The sequence below is a fragment of the Coregonus clupeaformis genome, chromosome 29 (assembly GCF_020615455.1).
Source record: "Coregonus clupeaformis isolate EN_2021a chromosome 29, ASM2061545v1, whole genome shotgun sequence".
NCBI classification, from domain to species: domain Eukaryota; kingdom Metazoa; phylum Chordata; class Actinopteri; order Salmoniformes; family Salmonidae; genus Coregonus; species Coregonus clupeaformis.
The window spans coordinates 8,559,643-8,578,892 of record NC_059220.1 but is presented as its reverse complement, the minus strand read 5'-3'; the positions used below and the strand labels follow the sequence as shown (position 1 = coordinate 8,578,892).

General features: G+C 47.7%; 2 protein-coding genes across 7 annotated transcripts; both read left to right on the top strand.

Annotated features, from left to right (window-relative positions):
- On the top strand, positions 1-3,296 carry LOC121544294 (myc target protein 1 homolog). 2 transcript variants are annotated; one of them, XM_041854206.2, is made up of 2 exons: positions 1-240; positions 2,370-3,296. In XM_041854206.2, exon 2 carries the CDS (start codon positions 2,399-2,401, stop codon positions 2,948-2,950), a length of 552 nt encoding a protein of 183 aa, XP_041710140.2. In that variant the 5' UTR covers positions 1-240; positions 2,370-2,398; the 3' UTR covers positions 2,951-3,296. The 2 variants fall into 2 exon arrangements, with proteins under 2 accessions (XP_041710140.2, XP_041710139.2); XM_041854205.2 differs by lacking the exon at positions 1-240 and adding an exon at positions 971-1,537.
- A 4,112-nt stretch (positions 3,297-7,408) lies between these two features.
- On the top strand, positions 7,409-18,130 carry LOC121544252 (tubby-related protein 4-like). Of its 5 annotated transcripts, none has more exons than XM_045209094.1 (16): positions 7,409-7,489; positions 8,509-8,610; positions 9,053-9,322; positions 9,722-9,850; positions 10,095-10,256; positions 10,561-10,741; positions 11,029-11,136; positions 11,294-11,457; positions 11,781-12,005; positions 12,254-12,488; positions 12,716-12,860; positions 13,104-13,248; positions 13,494-13,587; positions 13,751-13,894; positions 14,046-17,647; positions 17,951-18,130. In XM_045209094.1, exons 2-16 carry the CDS (start codon positions 8,593-8,595, stop codon positions 18,065-18,067), a joined length of 5,739 nt encoding a protein of 1,912 aa, XP_045065029.1. In that variant the 5' UTR covers positions 7,409-7,489; positions 8,509-8,592; the 3' UTR covers positions 18,068-18,130. The 5 variants fall into 5 exon arrangements, with proteins under 5 accessions (XP_045065029.1, XP_045065028.1, XP_045065027.1 ...); XM_045209093.1 differs by having other exon boundaries at positions 13,098-13,248; XM_045209092.1 differs by having other exon boundaries at positions 12,254-12,509.
- Positions 18,131-19,250: the final 1,120 nt, after the last annotated feature.

Below are 19,250 nucleotides of genomic sequence, written 5' to 3'. Positions count from 1 at the left end.
GTGTTTGCAACAATAGTTTTGAATGTGCAACATTGTAGCAATATTAGATACACTTTTCGTTCCTTGTAGTTTCTTGTTATGAAAAAAGGGAGAATATGGTCCTCACGCTAAAGTTACTCTGTAGTTATTCGCTCCTTGTCGAATTGGGACATTCCTTGCCACTGGGCATTTTACATCAATTCAACTTCTATCCCTCGTTCGTTGAACGGAAACAACTTTGACTCAAACAGTGTGTGCCCAGTAGGTCTCCTTTACAGTTTATTGACATTTCTTTGGCGTCCAGTGATGATGACTGTGAATGTATGGATTTAAAGAAATCAGTGTGTGGATGTCACAGAAATAGTGTGTTTTATCCCTTAAAAAACGGGTAAAAAGTTATAGAAATACCTTCTTTAAAAATGTTTTACAAAAATAACCCACTGCTGAAAAAAGTTTGAAATATGTTATTACTTAATTAAACCATTGGCATGTGTATATTGACGTGTACATTTCACGTGTACTTATGCACATTATTTTGCAACAAATATGTTAGTCATGTTATCATCTTACATTATCAGCTTTGCTTTCCCACAATCAGATGTTTCATGAGCATATGTTTTTTTATGTGTATCTGTCTATCGTTGGACTTCACTGCCATCTTCTGGTTCCTTGAGGTAATGTATAGTTTGTCTGCCTTACCGAATGGGTCTACAGTAGGTCTATCAGTACTCACTACACAGTGCGTCTTAGTATGCCTAGTAATTAGCTACAATATACTTTTATTCAGCAATGTCTATTTGACATCTACATTCTAGGCAAACAGTGGCAGCGCCCATAGATTATTGCAGCCTACATGGGAACCACTGGAGCTAGGGAGGGCTTAGAGTTTAGGGAAGTGGGAGTAGCACAACAATTGAAGAAAATCCCAGCATACTGTATACTTGATAGTGTGCACTGCATACTTTTTTTTGGACAGTGAGTTTTCTTGGTGGGTTTGCCTATCATAACCTTATTGTAACACTTGCAAGACACTTGGAAACAAAATGGTTATTGTGCGCAACAGAGTGTTGTGTTTCTATTTATGTAAGCTCTATCACCCTAGTCCCTATCGCTATCCCTTACAATACACCCTTACAGCACTTTATAGAACATGAAAAAGGCTCTCGATCTAAAAGTCACATAGTTGCCATACATGTAAATCACCATATTTGAATAATGGAGCCAAGAGGCCATTGTTCAACAGGAATATTGATTGTTCATTGATCAGGAGGAAATGATGTCAGAGGAAGCAGCCTTGTTTCCCAGAGTTCTGTCCCACACAGATAAGCAAAGCACCAGCTAATTTTTTTTAACTAGAGAGAGGGGCAGGAAGCATGACAGCAAAGCTTCCGCTATTGCAAACAAAACAGACAGGGAAAAAATGGACCAAGCAGGCAGTCTGTCTTGGAAAGAGTTCAGTTCAGTGTGTTGCAGGGTTCAAATACTTTTATTTTCTGTATTATAATGGCATTCAATGAGACAAATCAATTTCTGGATATACTACAATCATTTAACATTGGTAAGAATTTTAAGCCTGCCTTATTAGTACATGTGTATTTTTTTAATTAAGGAAATCTCTATGCTACCTGCATTAGTCTTCTGTGTAGGATGCATTTCACAGTACAACCTCATGTTATTATGGTCTTATAATACATATATTTATATAATACATCAGTCTGGAATAGTTAGTCAGGTGAAAGGTTGATGCTTAAAGTTATTGTCTGAATTTAACCGATAGTCCATGAAGTGATATGAGACCCTCTTTGACTAGTCAATTTACTACTCAGTTTGTCATTGCAATTGTGGACTATGGAAGCAATCATTTGCAATTTGTCAAGGAACGTATACTAGCATTTTGAATCTGATAACTCAGTTATACAACAAGTGAGTTCCTTGCCTCTCCTTTTTGATCAACCCCAGCAGGCAAAACTGGTTGCAATGATGTCATTTTAGCCAGTTTTGCCCACTATCCCAGCACACATCCTTCGGTCTATTGCCTTACCTCCATAACTAGCTACATTTGCACACACTGTATATATATTTTCTGTTGTATTTTTTGACTTTATGTTTTGTTTTACCCCATATGTAACTCTGTGTTGTTGTTTTTATCGCACTGCTTTGCTTTATCTTGGCCAGGTCGCAGTTGTAAATGAGAACTTGTTCTCAACTGGCTTACCTGGTTAAATAAAGGTGAAATAAATAAAATATAAAATATAAAACATCCTTCGGTGTCAGTTCCCCTCAAATCTGTTGACTTTAAATGAGTGTTACATGCGTCACGTCTAGACTATTCGTGCTACATTAGGGAAAGTCTTGAAAAGTTCTCTAATATCTTCCATCTTTTCCTCCAGATAACCTAGTCCTAGCCTTCTGTCTGTCCATGCTGGTGGGCCTCCTGATTGGAGCTCTGATCTACATCCTCCTTACATGGCTGTTGAGACGCAGAGCCTCCGCCCGGATTACCAGGCGCCCCAAACAGCAGCACCGCTCAGCCACCTCCCAGCACTCACACAACTTCATGGCCAGCCGCCTGGGCCTCTACCGGAACCCAGTGTTCGACCGGCGCAGCGACAACAGCCTAGGAGGAGGAGGTATTCTAAGTCTCTATAGACAGCCATCGGTGGAGCCGGTTGGGCCACTGGGGAAGAAGCCCAGCTCTGGAGCATCCACATTCCGACCAGTGCCCAAAGGCAGCAGGTTGGGTCAGGGTGACGGGGCAGAGGGTGACATTAACAACCAGGATACCTTGCCCCTTCATGACACTACTGCCACCAATTCATCAGCAGCAGATTCTGCCTCCCTCATGCCAGCTCAACCCCAACGGAACTCTTTCTGGTTGGGTAACAGCAGTCTTAAAGGATTCCTGCCCACACAGACTCCTCCTCCCACATATGACAGTGTCATCCATGCCTTTCAAGAGGCATGCACCTGATGATGTCACCATATGCCGCCTGGGAATACATAGGTTAAGTGATTATTACATTAGGGTTTACTGCTGGCAGTCTTTGGAAGAGACAGGGCCCTGTGTTTATGGAGAACTGTTCCGTTTTGGGTAAGGTGCCCTTTGGCCTTTTGGTCCACCGTCCATCCTACCTTCTATTCAGTCTACTAACTAAGAGAACTTCAAAAGATGGATTTAAATAAATAAATTGTGCTCTGATTGACCATACTATAGGCCATGTTTTTTATTAACTGTTTGTATCCTAATGGAATCTATGTGCAATAAGATTAAGGGGGATTGTCTAGTATGGCCCATATTTCTGTGATTTGTTAACAAAGTTCTTAATAAATGTTTTGTTATTATCCAGTCTAATGTGGTTTGTCTAGAACTCCATTCTATACATCTGATAGTTTCTGTGATGTGTCTGAGATCAACTGTCACGATCGTTAGACGGAGTAGACCAAGGCGCAGCGTTATTTGCAAACATACTTAATCTTTATTATCGTCAGTGATAATACGAACAACAAAACAACAAACGATACGTGCAGTCCTACGGTTAACACAACCAACACGGAACAAACCAAACGGAAACAAGATCCCACCAACACTAAGGGAAAACAGACTGTTTAAATATGGTTCCCAATCAGAGACAACCAGCAACAGCTGACACTCGTTGCCTCTGACTGGGAACCACTCTGGCCAACATAGAAATACAACACATAGAACTACAACACAGAACTAGAAAACATAGAATCTACACACCCTGGCTCAACATATAGAGTCCCCAGAGCCAGGGTGTGACAGTACCCCCCCCAAAAGGCGCGGACTGCGACCGCGCCTCAACATAGACAAACCAGGGAAGGGCTGGGTGGGCATTCCTCCTCGGAGGCGGTTCCGGCTCCGGGATTGACCACCACCCTCCAATAATCCCCCCGTAGCGCCCCTGGTCCGGTCTGGCCCCGCTGGCTGGAGCTGGACTGGACATCGTAGGAGCGGATTGCTTCAGCTCCGGTGTGGAGCAGCTGACCGGAACCTGACCAGGCACCGGTGACCCAGGCACGGGTTGTGCCGGACTGACGACGCACACCCCTGGCTTGGTGCGTGGAGCAGGAACGGGCCGGACCGGACTGACGATGCGCACCCCTGGCTTGGTGCGTGGAGCAGCAACGGGCCGGACCGGACTGACGATGCGCACCCCTGGCTTGGTGCGTGGAGCCGGAACGGGCCGTACCGGGCTGACGATGCGCACCCCTGGCTTGGTGCGTGGAGCATGAACGGGCCGGACCGGGCTGACGATGCGCACCCCTGGCTTGGTGCGTGGAGCAGGAACGGGCCGGACCGGGCTGACGACTCGCACCCCTGGCTTGGTGCGTGGAGCAGGAACGGGCCGGACCGGGCTGACGACTCGCACCCCTGGCTTGGTGCGAGTGGCAGGAACAGGCCGGGCCGGGCTGGCGACGCGCACCGTAGGCTTGGTGCGAGTGACAGGAACAGGCCGGGCCGGGCTGGCGACGCGCACCGTAGGCTTGGTGCGAGTGGCAGGAACAGGCCGGGCCGGGCTGGCGACGCGCACCGTAGGCTTGGTGCGAGTGGCAGGAACAGGCCGGACCGGGCTGGCGACGCGCACCGTAGGCTTGGTGCGAGTGGCAGGAACAGGCCGGGCCGGGCTGGCGACGCACACCGTAGGCTTGGTGCGAGTGGCAGGAACAGGCCGGACCCGGGCTGGCGACGCGCACCGTTAGCTTGGTGCGTGGAGCAGGAACAGGCCGGGCCGGGCTGGCGACGCACACCGTAGGCTTGGTGCGGGGAGCAGGAACAGGCCGGGCCGGGCTGGCGACGCGCACCGTAGGCTTGGTGCGAGTGGCAGGAACAGGCCGGGCCGGGCTGGCGACGCACACCGTAGGCTTGGTGCGAGTGGCAGGAACAGGCCGGACCGGGCTGGCGACGCGCACCGTTAGCTTGGTGCGTGGAGCAGGAACAGGCCGGGCCGGGCTGGCGACGCACACCGTAGGCTTGGTGCGAGTGGCAGGAACAGGCCGGGCCGGGCTGGCGACGCGCACCGTAGGCTTGGTGCGGGGAGCAGGAACAGGCCGAGCCGGGCTGGCGACGCGCACCGTAGGCTTGGTGCGTGGAGCAGGAACAGGCCGGGCCGGGCTGGCGACGCGCACCGTAGGCTTGGTGCGAGTGGCAGGAACAGGCCGGGCCGGGCTGGCGACGCGCACCGTAGGCTTGGTGCGAGTGGCAGGAACAGGCCGGGCCGGGCTGGCGACGCACACCGTAGGCTTGGTGCGGGGAGCAGGAACAGGCCGGGCCGGGCTGGCGACGCGCACCGTAGGCTTGGTGCGTGGAGCAGGAACAGGCCGGGCCGGGCTGGCGACGCGCACCGTAGGCTTGGTGCGTGGAGCAGGAACAGGCCGGGCCGGGCTGGCGACGCGCACCGTAGGCTTGGTGCGAGTGGCAGGAACAGGCCGGGCCGGGCTGGCGACGCGCACCGTAGGCTTGGTGCGGGGAGCAGGAACGGGCCGGGCCGGGCTGGCGACGCGCACCGTAGGCTTGGTGCGGGGAGCAGGAACAGGCCGGGCCGGGCTGGCGACGCGCACCGTAGGCTTGGTGCGTGGAGCAGCCACAGGCCGGGCCGGGCCGGCGACGCGCACCGTAGGCTTGGTGCGGGGAGCAGGAACAGGTCGGGCCGGGCTGGCGACGCGCACCGTAGGCTTGGTGCGAGGGGCAGGAACAGGCCGGGCCGGACTGGCGACGCGCACCATTAACTTAGTGCGGGGAGCAGGAACGGGCCGGACCGGACTGGTGACGCACACCACTTGCTTGGTGTGAGGAGCGGGACTGGGTTTCGTCATAACCCTCCGCTCCCTCAGCTGCCTACCCAGTTCCTCTCGCCGTGCCTCTATTCTCACCTTCTCCCTTATCGCCTCCAGTAGCTCCACCCTCTGCACCACTAACTCCTGCTCCCTCTGCACCAATAGCCCCCTTAACCTGGTGGCCTCCTCACCTAACCTCCTAATACGCCCTGTAGCTGCCTCCTGCTGCCCTGTCGCCCATGCCGTGTGCCCCCCCCTAAAAATTTTTTGGGGTTGCCTCTCGTCCGTCCGACGACGACACTGTTGATGCCGTTGCTCCTCTCTCCGTCGTGCCTCTACCGTCTCCTTCCATGGACGGCGATCCATCCCGGCCTGGATTTCCTCCCAGGTCCAGGACCCCTGCCCGTCCAAGATCTGCTCCCACGTCCAGGCTGCCTGCTCCTGGACACGCTGCTTGGTCCTGGTATGGTGGGATCTTCTGTCACGATCGTTAGACGGAGTAGACCAAGGCGCAGCGTTATTTGCAAACATACTTAATCTTTATTATCGTCAGTGATAATACGAACAACAAAACAACAAACGATACGTGCAGTCCTACGGTTAACACAACCAACACGGAACAAACCAAACGGAAACAAGATCCCACCAACACTAAGGGAAAACAGACTGTTTAAATATGGTTCCCAATCAGAGACAACCAGCAACAGCTGACACTCGTTGCCTCTGACTGGGAACCACTCTGGCCAACATAGAAATACAACACATAGAACTACAACACAGAACTAGAACACATAGAATCTACACACCCTGGCTCAACATATAGAGTCCCCAGAGCCAGGGTGTGACATCAACATTGATATTTGATATTTACATTTTTAATTTAATCAACAGATTTTTCTCTGCAAAAGCATGTTTTTGATTGCGTTCCAGGTCATCATTATTGTATTCACGCTGCGGATCTCAGAGGATCGCTACATCATTCATACTGGTGTTTCCTGAGATCTTTATAAACACCTCTCCAGGCTTTGTGAGAGCTGATGATCTGCACATCACGACTACAATTAAAAACGACCTGGAACGCGCCCAATGTAAACTACATGGCAACCGGGATTAAAGGAGCACCAAGCGTCAGCTGAAACAGTTTGGCAACCAATGATTTATATATACGCTAGATCACCACTGGGGTCTCTATGTTGAAGCCACCATACCCCCATCTTGGCACACCCTCACCGGCGTGAAAAATATTTTGGAAGCTATGGAAATGCATTTATTAATGTCTACATTCGTTTTTGCCACATTTATTCTATTGCAGATACCTTAATGCATACTTTTAAATTATATTATGTGAGCTAAACATTAAAAAAGAAATGAAAAAATATATTAAAACATTTTCATTCAAGTATAATTTGTAGAGATTATTAATGTTACTGTCCCCACTACAACAACTAAAATACTTAAATACATGCAATTTTGTTCTGGAAACATTTAACTGAAATACTGTAGAATTCCATTCAATCCTATGGAGGACTGCTCCTACTGGGGAGTGCCAATATGGCCGACCGGTGGCTTTAAAGCCTCCCAATGGCCAATACACGGCAACAGCTATCCAGGGTTGATATACATCACTGTTGGCAACGCGACTGCACCTTATCATTACAAGTATTTGGTGTACTGCACAGATCAAGGATATGACAGCGACCTTATATTTGATAAAGTGAGTTCTGCATCGTGGCTCTTTTGTCGTGTGTGTATGTGGCATGTATATTTTGTCAGTCTTGCGATTGGAATTGGTCAGATAAAGAAATACGAAAGAGGGAAATCATCCGTTTTATACAGGTTCCTCGAGATCTCCTCTGATTCCATCCAAACAAAAAGCGGTGGATGAGGGTGATGGATTTCATTTTCATGCATTATCTTAATTCACTATGACAACGCGATTTGATTGATTCATTGAGTATCCATCTTATTGTAAATATGGAAAATATAGCCGATGGATAGCCTACTGAACATATATGTGTGTGTGTGTGTGTATACACACACACACACACACACATATATATATATATATATATATGTGTATATATATATATATATATATATATATATATATATATATATATATATATATATATATATATATGGTGGACTATTTCTTTCGCTTGCCATTAGGGCTTATTCTTTTTCCGTGTATTCTTTGAAATCTACAAGTTTAATTGAATCAGTATCATGTTAATGACGTAACAGACTGATCTCGGTACCTATGGAGACACGAACGCAAGAGTGTTCAGTTCAGAATGTTCAATACAGTTTTTCATAAAGACCATGATAGCTAGCCATTCCATTTAATAGCTAAGAGCAATATTAATTTCAAGGTTGATGCACTGAATGGACAAGACAGTGATTTTCCTGTTTAAAGACTGCACCTATTCGATTGAATCTATAGGCTTATAGGCTATGGATATTCTTGGAATAAATTAATTGGCTTAAGCCTAATTCATTCTTAAACTTTAAAATGTTTTTTGACATGGAATAGTCATCATACTGCACTGCTCCATACTGTAGGTATTTTTTCAGACACTGATTGGAATCACATGAAGACACAGGCCTACATAATGGCCCTGTCATAGGCTACCAATCAGGATGGACATTTCAAGACCTGAGGCCCAAGCCATCTTGGTGTAGTAAACTGAATGCTGTGAGTCCTTTCATTTATATATTATTTTCTCTGTTCAGGGCATTAGGAATTATCTCGCTCTTCAGTGCACCATCTGAATGGAAACATGGACACCACCTACAGGGGAGGAATTGTAGTCAACAATGTCCAGGAACTGTGAGGTGAGTAACATGTGGGCAATTTTATTTATATTCTATTCTATTCTACATGTCACATTACCTGGTCATATATAGCCTAGTAATATTGAGTTATGACCTGACTGTATTGGATGGTTTAATAAGCCTACCTCTTGGAGAAAGAACCTAAGCACTTTAGCCTACCTAATAATGGAAAACAAAAAAGAATCAAGCAAAGTCAGTCAATTAAACTATTTTTATTTATTTTATTTAAACAGGGAATCCCATTGAGACCAAGGTCTCCTTTGCAAGGGAACCCTGCATAACAAGACCAGCAGCAATTACACATTAAAAGTTAGAGACACAAATGCTTTAATCAAGACGGGAACGTAGGAAACACAACAAAAAAAACACATACAAAAACGATTATAAAAAAGAAGAAAGACACCAACCTCCACTATCTTCTCCTCCTCTGCTTACCTCCTAGCCTAGTCACTCAGTAGGGATGCTGGCTGCTGTGGAACATGGTCCCATCCTCTGCAGCGACTCCAACATCCTCTGCCTCTCCTGGAAGGGCCGGGTCCCCAAGAGCGAGAAGGACAAGCCGGTGTGCCGGCGGCGCTACTATGAGGAGGGCTGGCTGGCCACGGGGAATGGAAGAGGGGTGGTGGGGGTAACGTTCACATCCAGCCACTGCAGGAGAGACAGGAACACCCCTCAGAGAATCAACTTCAACCTGCGAGGACACAACAGTGAGGTGAGTGGGCCGGCTTTGTCATTTTTGCGTTTTCAATATCTTATTAGGCAGAGAACTGGGCAACCATTAGAACATAATTTGATGTGTGTTAGTGTGAAGTATGTGCAGTATGTAGATTTATATATGCATATTCAATATTTTCTCTGATACCGTCTGATAACTTTAAATTATTGTGTAGCTTCTAGGTCATACTGAGTATTTTTTGTCAGAGCTCACATCTGTGCTGACTGTACCATCAGAAACTGGGGTGGAGAAAATTCACTGTTTTGTTATTTTTCCCATCAGGACAGTGTAGGCCTATTTCATGTGGAATATTGAACTGTATTCCACATTCACATTCCTAGACAGCCCCCTGTGTTGGTGGAGTGTAATAGCAGTTGCATTGTGTTTTCTCTACAGGTTGTGTTGGTCCGTTGGAATGAGCCCTTTCAGAAGCTGGCCACGTGTGACATGGAGGGAGGCATCTTTGTTTGGATTCAATATGAGGGACGGTGGTCTGTGGAGTTAGTGAATGACCGCGGTGCCCAGGTAAGTTTGTACCTGCCCAGGTAAGTTTGACGTCATCAGCACACACACATTATCATTGATCATACAAAGGCACATTTCATAGGAAATGCACGATCATCATCATCAGAGTAATATATTAATTGATGGGTAGAATATTAGTTAAAGGATAAAAAAAATGTTAATATTTATTTGTATTTGTGAAAAGATCATGTATTGATGGATGTATGTTTACTCTTACCTCTCTCCTCTTATCTCTCTCCATCAGGTGAGTGACTTCACATGGTCTCATGACGGCACCCAGGCCCTGATCGCCTACCGTGATGGGTTTGTCCTAGTGGGGTCAGTCAGCGGACAGAGACACTGGTCCTCAGAGATTAACCTGGAGAGCCAGATCACCTGTGGCATCTGGACACCTGATGACCAACAGGTAAACCGCCTCAATCAATCAATACATCAAATGGATCAATAAAGCCTTTATGACACCTAAACAAAACATTGTTACATGTATTACACTTTTACAAACAGATATAGAAATACACATGATATGTTTGGCATACATTATATTAAATAATCTGTTGGTTTCCAGGACACAGATGACGTCTAGTCCTGGACTAAAAAGCATGTTCAATGGAGATTATTTCGTTCTTAGTCAAAGGCTTAATCTGCGTCCAGGAAACTGGCTCCATAAATGCGTTCTCTCATAAAAATGATTCCTGCCCACTGTACTTCAGGTGTTGTTCGGTACGGCTGATGGTCAGCTGATAGTGATGGACTGCCACGGTCGTATGCTCGCCCATGTCCTCCTGCATGAGTCAGATGGCATCGTCGGCATGTCCTGGAACTGTCCCTGTTTCCTGGTGGAGGACAGCACAGAGAGCGACACCGACTCTGATGACAATAACCCACCTCAAGGTAAGATCATGTAATGATGATTATGTAAGACAGTGTGCCTATTTAGATAATGTGAGCACTGATTATTTGGGCACAGATATCGACACTGACCATAATGACAATAACCCACCTCAAGGTAACACATTGTTTTAACGCTAAAACAAAGAACAAGGGAATCCCTGTCTTATACCTCTCTCTAATGTACCTCTAACGTATTTTGACCCCTACTGTGAACACTAGGATTGTGCACTATGATGGCGACAGTACATTGACCAGTAGGCTAACGTGTTTATTTCTCTCTCCCCTAGTACGTAGCCTGAAGCCCCTTCTGACAGTCAGCTTCATATCAGGAGACATCAGTTTGATGAACAACTACGATGACCTCGCTCCTATCGTCATCCGCTCAGGACTCAAAGGTCATTACTTTATCAATCTTCTATGTGTGAGCGAACCAAATTCGTAAAGTGAAGCACTTTGCTGTCGGTGAGAGAAATAATGTACTAGGAAACCCACCGCTGTGTAATATAAAAGATACTCTACAGTATGAATGTGACTGGAGCCTCTCCTCTTCAGATGTGGAGGTCCAATGGTGTTCGCAGGGGGACCTCCTGGCAGTAGCTGGGATGGAGAGACATGGGCTCCCTGGAGTCCCCTCTGACTCTATCATGAGGAACGCCCTGGTCAAGTTCTACAACGTCCAAGGAGAACATATCTACACGTTAGAAACACCTGCCCAGGTGAGCTCCCCTCTGATTCCCTCCTCTGAAACGTTATAGTGTGATATTTACAAACTGGTTGTAATCTGTTTGCATGGCATAATTTCAACCAGTTTTTCCTTCTGGGTAGGTCCTCTAACACGTATAAGTCAAAGTCTATAGGTCATCTGAAATCTTCAATCAATACTAACAGGAATTAAACTTAATATGAAATGTAGTCTTGCCACACTTCCAAGTCTCGTTCAGTTCAGTCGGCTATGGAGAAAACCGGAAATCAAGGATCCATAAAATGTGAATAAAACATGGCTGACTGGGAACCTGCCTTGTCAACCTTTGCCTTGCAGCGCCCCATCACCACCATCTGCTGGGGCCACAGAGACTCCCGTCTGTTTCTGGCATGTGGCCCGGTGCTGTACGTGGTGCGTGTGGAGCACCGGGTGGCCAGCCTGCAGCTGCTGTGCCAACAGGGCATCGCCAGCGCCCTGCGAGAGGAGAGGGACGTGGGCAAACTCAACATGCCCTCCATACTCTGCTCCTACGTCACCACCGCCTTCATACCCACCATCAAGGTAGAAGGAGCTTTATTCAGTTGGCTACTGTAGGTTACTATCTCAGCTCAAAGACATCTGGACTTGGTTGTAACCCTTCAATGTTTGTAGATCTGTAAGGTGCAAGGGATATGCTGGAAGCTCCATCACTACCCTGATTATAACTATCCAGATTCTAAAGATCTAAAGAGCTAAGGGGCCAAGGGGAAGGAGTAGGGGCAGGGTGCGAATTGGGACCAACTGTTAATGCTCTTCTCTTGTTTCTCTAGCCTCCCATTCCTGATCCCAACAACATCCGGGACTTTGTCAGCTACCCCACGGCTGGCAACGAGAGGCTGCACTGCACCATGAAACGAGCGGAGGACAACCCTGAGGCAGGGGGACCCTGTTACACCCTCTACCTGGAACACCTAGGGGGGCTGGTGCCCATCCTCAAAGGCAGACGCATCAGCAAGCTACGCCCAGAGTTCATTATCATGGACCCTAAAACGGACAGCAAAGCAGGTGGGCTTGGCACAGGAAAAGGTATTTTAATGAGCTTTTAAAAAATAGATTGTATGTTAGGCACAAACAGCTCATTTTAGACCGGTAGATTGTGATCAATGGGTTGGGCACCCCTACTATTGTTTGTTCAGAAGTAAATTGCCTTTTTACAGTTCTGACCTGTTCAGGTTGAGTCATACATTATTTTTCATTTGTTGTTTGTATGTTTGTTTGTTTGTTTATTTCAGACGAGGTGTGTGTGAATGCTATGATCTCCTACATGACTGACAGCTGTAACTGTTCCGACTCCAGCGACATTGAGTTGAGTGATGAGTGGGTCGGGAAGAAGTCGCCTAAACTATCCAGAGGAAACAGGTCTCCCAAGCATTCCAGGTATCTTTCATTACAATGGTCTAGATTCTGTAGGAATGACGTTATAAGACTTCTGTTTACCATTTTCAACCCTAATCATAACCATTACCCGTCGCTGATCCATCTAAAACAAAAGCTCAAGCTTCCGAAATATGTCATATTTATCATTTGATTTGTTCTAACCTGTTGTGACGACAGTGTTTATGATAAAAAATTGTCTATTTTGCCTTTATTTGCCATTGGTTTTGTTGTTTTCTGGCGTAGAAGGAACATGGAATCTAGAAAATCTCCCAAGATGTCTAGGACTAGTCAGGAAGGGCTTAGATCGCCAAGGTTACCAACAAAGAAGCCTCTGATTCGTTCTCCCAGTCTGACACGTCGAGAGATGTCCATGGATGGAATCTCTGAGGTATTGTCTGAATATGTGTTATGTGGAAAGTTCATAGTGATTCTATAGTGGGGAGGGGCTGAAACTTCTGTTTTCGCTAGTTCTGATTTTGCCACTTCCACACCCGAAAGTAAATCAGTTAGCTAGCTAGCTAGCACACATGAGATTTGGTTCTGGGTTATGAGATCATATTTCATTTGGATTATTTTGTGATTTTCTTTACCATATTTGTACCCATCTGCCTTTCTATTTGCTTGGTTTTACAGCATAATTACCTGGCTCAAGTCACGTCCAATATTTGGGGGACAAAGTTCAAAATTGTGGGACTTGCTTCTTTCTTACCTGCTAATCTGGGGGCAGGTAAGATCACTACAATTTGAGAAGAAAACATTTACACATTAAATCACACATTGCCCAATTTTATGTGTTTAACTTTTTACATTTTTACTTTATTGTGACTGCAATTTCCTTTCTGCCATTTTTCTGTCAAATTTGACCAAATACATGTTTCTCTCCATTTCAGTTATCTATAAGACCAGTTTGCTCCATCTACAACCAAGGCAGATGACAATCTACCTTCCAGAGGTGCGGAGAATATCACTTGACTTCATGAGCCTGCCGGTCTTTAACCCCAACGTCTTCAGTGAGGACGAGGATGACTTGCCAGGTATGAATGAATGAAATAATTGGATTTCACTGGATTTTTCAGGATGATTAGATACAGGATTTCATGAATTTGAGAATGAATACTTATGAAATTTGGGTGGATCAATGTGTATGTTGATGTAGTTCATAAGAGTCTCTGACTTGTATTTCAGTAATGGGACCATCTGGAGTGACAGGTGACAACCCTCCATGTACGGTCAACATCCCCATCGCGCCCATCCACAGCCCCGCCCAGGCCATGTCCCCCAATCAGAGCATTGGTCTGGTCCAGTCCCTGCTGGCCAATCAGAACATTCAGCTGGATGTCCTGACCAATCCCACGGCTACGGCTTCAGCAGCAGCAGCAGCAGCAGCAGCGGCCTCAGCCTCTGTTCCGGGGTCTGATCATGGTCAGGATGCTGTGGCAGTACAGTACAGTGGGACTCTAGGAAGGTACTCCAACCCAGGACAGGTGATCTTTAATGGGCTAGAGATGGGTCCCCTCCTGGCTGGAACGCTACCTCCACCTCCGCCTCCACATAACCTCCCTCAACAACCTCACCAACAACGTCCTCAGTCACAACAGACGCACCAACAACAGCAGTCCAAACAACCACAGCAGATACAAACGCAACAGCAGCAACAGCAGAGGATGCAACAACAACATCAACAACTACAGCACCAACAACAACAGATTCCACAACAACATCAACAACTGCAACAGCTTCACATACAGCAGATCCAACAGCAGCAGCAACAACAGACTCAGCAGCACCAAGCACTGCAACAACAGTACCAACAACAACAGGCGGCACTGCAACAGCAACAACAGCAGATCCAACAGCAGCACCAACACTTGCAACAGCAGCAAATCGCTCAGCAGCACCAACAGATGCAACTACAACACGAGCAAATGCATCAGCAGCAGCAACAAATGCAGCAGCAACAACAGCAGATCCGACAGCAGATTATAGAGATGAGACAACAACAGCAGCAGCTGCAGCAGCAGCATCAGCAGATACAACAACAACACCAACAGATGCAGAGGCAGCACCAACAAATGCAGCAGCAACTGAAGCTGCAGATCACCTTGCCCCCTCCGCCTACTGGCTACCCCACCATCTCCCTGCAGCAGTTTCAGGTACCCCACCCCAGTCCTGAGTCGGGGCCAGAAAGAGGACAGCAGGGGCATACTCAGAGCCATACTCTGGGCAGGCCAAGTCTACCGCGGTCCAGGCCTCCATCATTCATTGATGTAGACAGCATACGGTCTAGACCTCCTTCCTTCCTCGAAGCAGACACATCAAGATCTAGACCGCCGTCATTCATCGACATAGACACAATACGGACTAGACCTCCTTCTTTCATTGATGTAGATACCGGTACATTGCGGTCTAGACCTCCGTCTTTCCTCGATGCGGACTCCTCCCGATCCAGAACTCTTTCATTCATAGACACAGACACACTACGGTCTAGACCTCCTTCCTTCCTTGATGCAGAGACTTCCGTTGAGATCCAGATGAGGAAAGTGAACCCTCCACCGCCCTACCCAGGAACTGTAGTATCTGCAACCACCGTCACAACCTCCACCGCTCCTCAGACCCTCATCACCAACTGTGACAACCCCAACATCCTGGTTACAGCAGACCCGTGTCTGAAGAAAGACGAGTTCTCCCTCCACCCAGTTGGTCTCCAGTACCAGATGGGATACGAGAGAATCACGACCTTTGACAGCAGTGGGAATGTAGAGGAAGTGTGTCGCCCTCGCAGAAGACTCATACGCAACCAGAACGCCTACGCTGTTCAAGGCATGGGAGGTTCGGCCACACTTAAAGTCACCTCATCGTCTGACAGTAAGAAAGTCCATCTTCCTTACAGCTCAGCGACCCTAAGCCGCCTCTCAGTGCCACGATACTCCATACCCAGCAGAGACCCGCCCCCCTACCCAGATCCAGCCAATCAGGTTAACATTAACACGACAACACTTCCTCCTCCCCAACGCATGGACAGTAGTCACATGATTCACGCTACGTTGCGGCGTGACAGGCGAGACGTGGAATCCCGCTTGAAGGTGTCCCAGATGGTTGACGCTTCAAGGACTCTACCGTCCAAGTCTAAGATCAACAGTGCTGCCCTAGCGCTCTCTTACCAGCAGAGGGTGCCTACAGCTCTGTATACCTGCACTCAGTGCAGCAGCAACAGCAGCAGCACCAGTGTCAGTGTTAGCGGTGGTGGTAGTAGCAGCAGTGGCATCGCAGGAGGCACTGTGGTGCGGCAGGATTTCCCACCAGGAAAAGGTGCTCATCACAGCACCATCATTGTCCACTCCAAAAGTACTTCGCCTCTAGCTTCTCAGTCGTCGTACAATCTGCTGAGTCCTGTTGATAACAGCAGGGATAGGACGGTGTACGTGAACTCTGCCTTTACTGAAGACGAGACATTAAGTCAGCAGTGTCGTCACTTGACTCTTGGGGAAGTTAGTTTGACTCTGAAACGTCCTCCACCATACCAGTGGGACCCGAACACCTCAGAGGAGTTCTGGATACCTCAAGAACAGACTATCTTAGCTCCCCCTCCACCACCAACGCACAAACCACCACCCCCGCTCATCTTCAGCAATGCTCAGCACCTGGACATGACGCGGCTGCCTTTCCTACTCTCAACAAAACCTCCCAGCAGCCCAAGCACTGTTACTTTCCCATCAGGTTACCAGATCTCCCTGTCACCTTTCCCTCCAGGGGGAGGTCAGGGTGGACCCCCACTCCAGTCAATGCAGAGCCCTCCACCACCCTGCCCTCCCAACGAAGTAGTTGCCCCAGTCCCCCAGTTCACCCCACAGGACCCCAACCTGGTCTTGCCACCTGGATACCCTCCCAACCTTGCCAACCTGGCTTGCTGCCCTCTGCCCCCGATGTACCCAGGAGCCAGCTCCTGTGCCGGGCTTCAGCTGCACCCTGTTAGCCTGCACCCCTGGAACCCCTACAGCCTACCCATGCAGGACCCCTCAGGCTCTGCCACCCTCCCCATCAAGTCTCATCAGTTGTTAGAGAAGCCAGTCCTCTCCCCACCTCCTCCTACGGTTCCTCCTCCCCCACCTCCTTCACTTCCTCCTCCTCCTCCACCAACCGAGCTGCCAAAACCCAAAAGCCCTACAGAGGAGCTGGCGGAATCTGCCAGTAGCTTCCAGGAGCCGTCTTCTCTAAACGAAAGCCCTGTTCCAGACCGGCAGGGGTCCGACAGGTTCAGCAAGAAGAGTCGTAAACGTCTGGACAGCCGAGCTGAGGAGGCAAACATGACCACCGTCTCAGAGGGAAAATCCAAAAAGGAAGGGCGCGCCCTCTCCGACTTCAACTCCCTCATCTCCAGCCCCAGGCTGGGTGGCAGGGAGAAGAAGAAACCCAAAGGCCAGAGGGAGCAGCTGAACAAAACCAAGAAGCTGAACAGGACAAGTACCACCAGCGAGTTCCAGGACAGTTCGGAGAGTGAGCCCGAGCTCTTCATCAGCGGAGACGAACTGATGAACCAGAGCCAGAGCTCCAAGAAGGGCTGGAAGAGTAAGAGGAGCCTGAGGATGGCCAGCGAACTGGAGGAGATCAAGTGCAGGAAGGCCAATGAGAGAGAGGACCGCGGGCTGGGCAGCCAGGGATTCGTCTACGTCATGGCCAATAAGCAGCCACTGTGGAACGAGGCCACACAGGTCTACCAGCTGGACTTCGGAGGACGGGTCACTCAGGAGTCTGCTAAGAACTTTCAGATCGAGCTGGATGGCAGACAGGTAAGATTTTGCTTTTATTATTTACAGAAACATTGATGATTTGTTAATAACGGCACTTTTATATAAGTTAGAATGCTAAAATCAGTGTAGTATTGTGGTTGCTTTAAATATATGTTTAGGCTCCAGTCTCTCTGGAGACCTGGGTTCAGATTTCACCGCTGACACCAACTGTCACATTGACCTGTTTATGGCTGAGCTGAGTCAGTACTTATTGAGCTCCAGGCAAACAGATGCGATGCAAACAGGCCTTCCTCAAAGCTTTATTTCTGTTTCCCAGATTTTTTTCACCATGTCTTTCTACAGGTGATGCAGTTTGGCAGAATCGATGGGAACGCCTATATCCTGGATTTCCAGTATCCTTTCTCAGCAGTGCAGGCCTTTGCTGTGGCCTTAGCCAATGTTACTCAAAGGCTGAAGTGAGAGACTGCTCTATCCCAGCGCCATGTACAGTACCAGTCAAAAGTTTGGACACACCTACTCATTCCAGAGTTTTTCTTTATTTTTACTATTTTCTACATTGTAGAATAATAGTGAAGGCATCAAAACTATGAAATAACACGTATGGAATCATGTAGTAACCAAAAAAGTGTTTAACAAATCAAAATATATTTTATATTTGAGATTCTTCAAAGTAGCCACCCTTTGACTTAATGACAGCTTTGCACACTCTTGGCATTCTCTCAACCAGCTTCATGAGGAAGTCACCTGGAATGCATTTCAATTAACAGGTGTGCCTTGTTAAAAGTTAATTTGTGGAATTTCTTTCCTTCTTAATGCGTTTGAGCCAATCAGTTGTGTTGTGGCAAGGTAGGGTTGGTATACAGAAGATAGCCCTATTTGGTAAAAGACCAAGTCCATATTATGGCAAGAACAGCTCAAATAAGCAAAGAGAAACAACAGTCCATCATTACTTTAAGGCATGAAGGTCAGTCAATCCGGAACATTTCAAGAACTTTCAAAATTTCTTAAAGTGCAGTCGCAAAAAACATCAAGCGCTATGATGAAACTGGCTCTCATGAGGACCGCCACAAGGAAAGGAAGACCCAGAGTTACCTCTGCCGCAGAGGATAAGTTCATTAGAGTTACCAGCCTCAGAAATTGCTACCCAAATAAATGCTTCACATAGTTCAAGTAACAGACACATCTCAACATCAACTGTTCAGGCCTTCATTAAAAAATATATATATTTTACCTTTATTTAACAAGGCAAGTCAGTTAAGAACAAATTCTTATTTACAATGACGGCCTACACCGGCCAAACCCGGACGACGCTGGGCCAATTGTGCGCCACCCTATGGGACTCCCAATCACGGCCGGTTGTGATACAGCCTGGAATCAAACCAGAGGGTCTGTAGTGACGCCTCAAGCACTGAGATGCAGTGCCTTTGACCGCTGCGCCACTCGGGAGCCCATGGTCGAATTGCTGCAAAGAAACCAACACTAAAGTACACCAGTAATAAGAAGAGACTTGTTCGGGCCAAGAAACACGAGCAATGGATATTAGACCGGTGGAAATGTGTCCTTTGGTCTGATGAGTCCAAATTTGAGATTTTTGGATCCAACCGCCATGTCTTTGTGAGATGCAGAGTAGGTGAACGGATGA

Bases quoted from the DNA above. Each gene is read 5' to 3' on its own strand.
- LOC121544294 (XM_041854205.2), top strand. From the start codon at position 1,483: ATGGCATTCAATGAGACAAATCAATTTCTGGATATACTACAATCATTT. The intron at 1,538-2,369 runs GTAAGAATTTTA...CTTTTCCTCCAG, and splicing joins ACTACAATCATTTAACATTG to ATAACCTAGTCCTAGCCTTC.
- LOC121544252 (XM_045209091.1), top strand. The intron at 13,588-13,750 runs GTAAGATCACTA...TCTCCATTTCAG, and splicing joins ACCTGCTAATCTGGGGGCAG to TTATCTATAAGACCAGTTTG. The intron at 13,895-14,045 runs GTATGAATGAAT...CTTGTATTTCAG, and splicing joins GGACGAGGATGACTTGCCAG to TAATGGGACCATCTGGAGTG.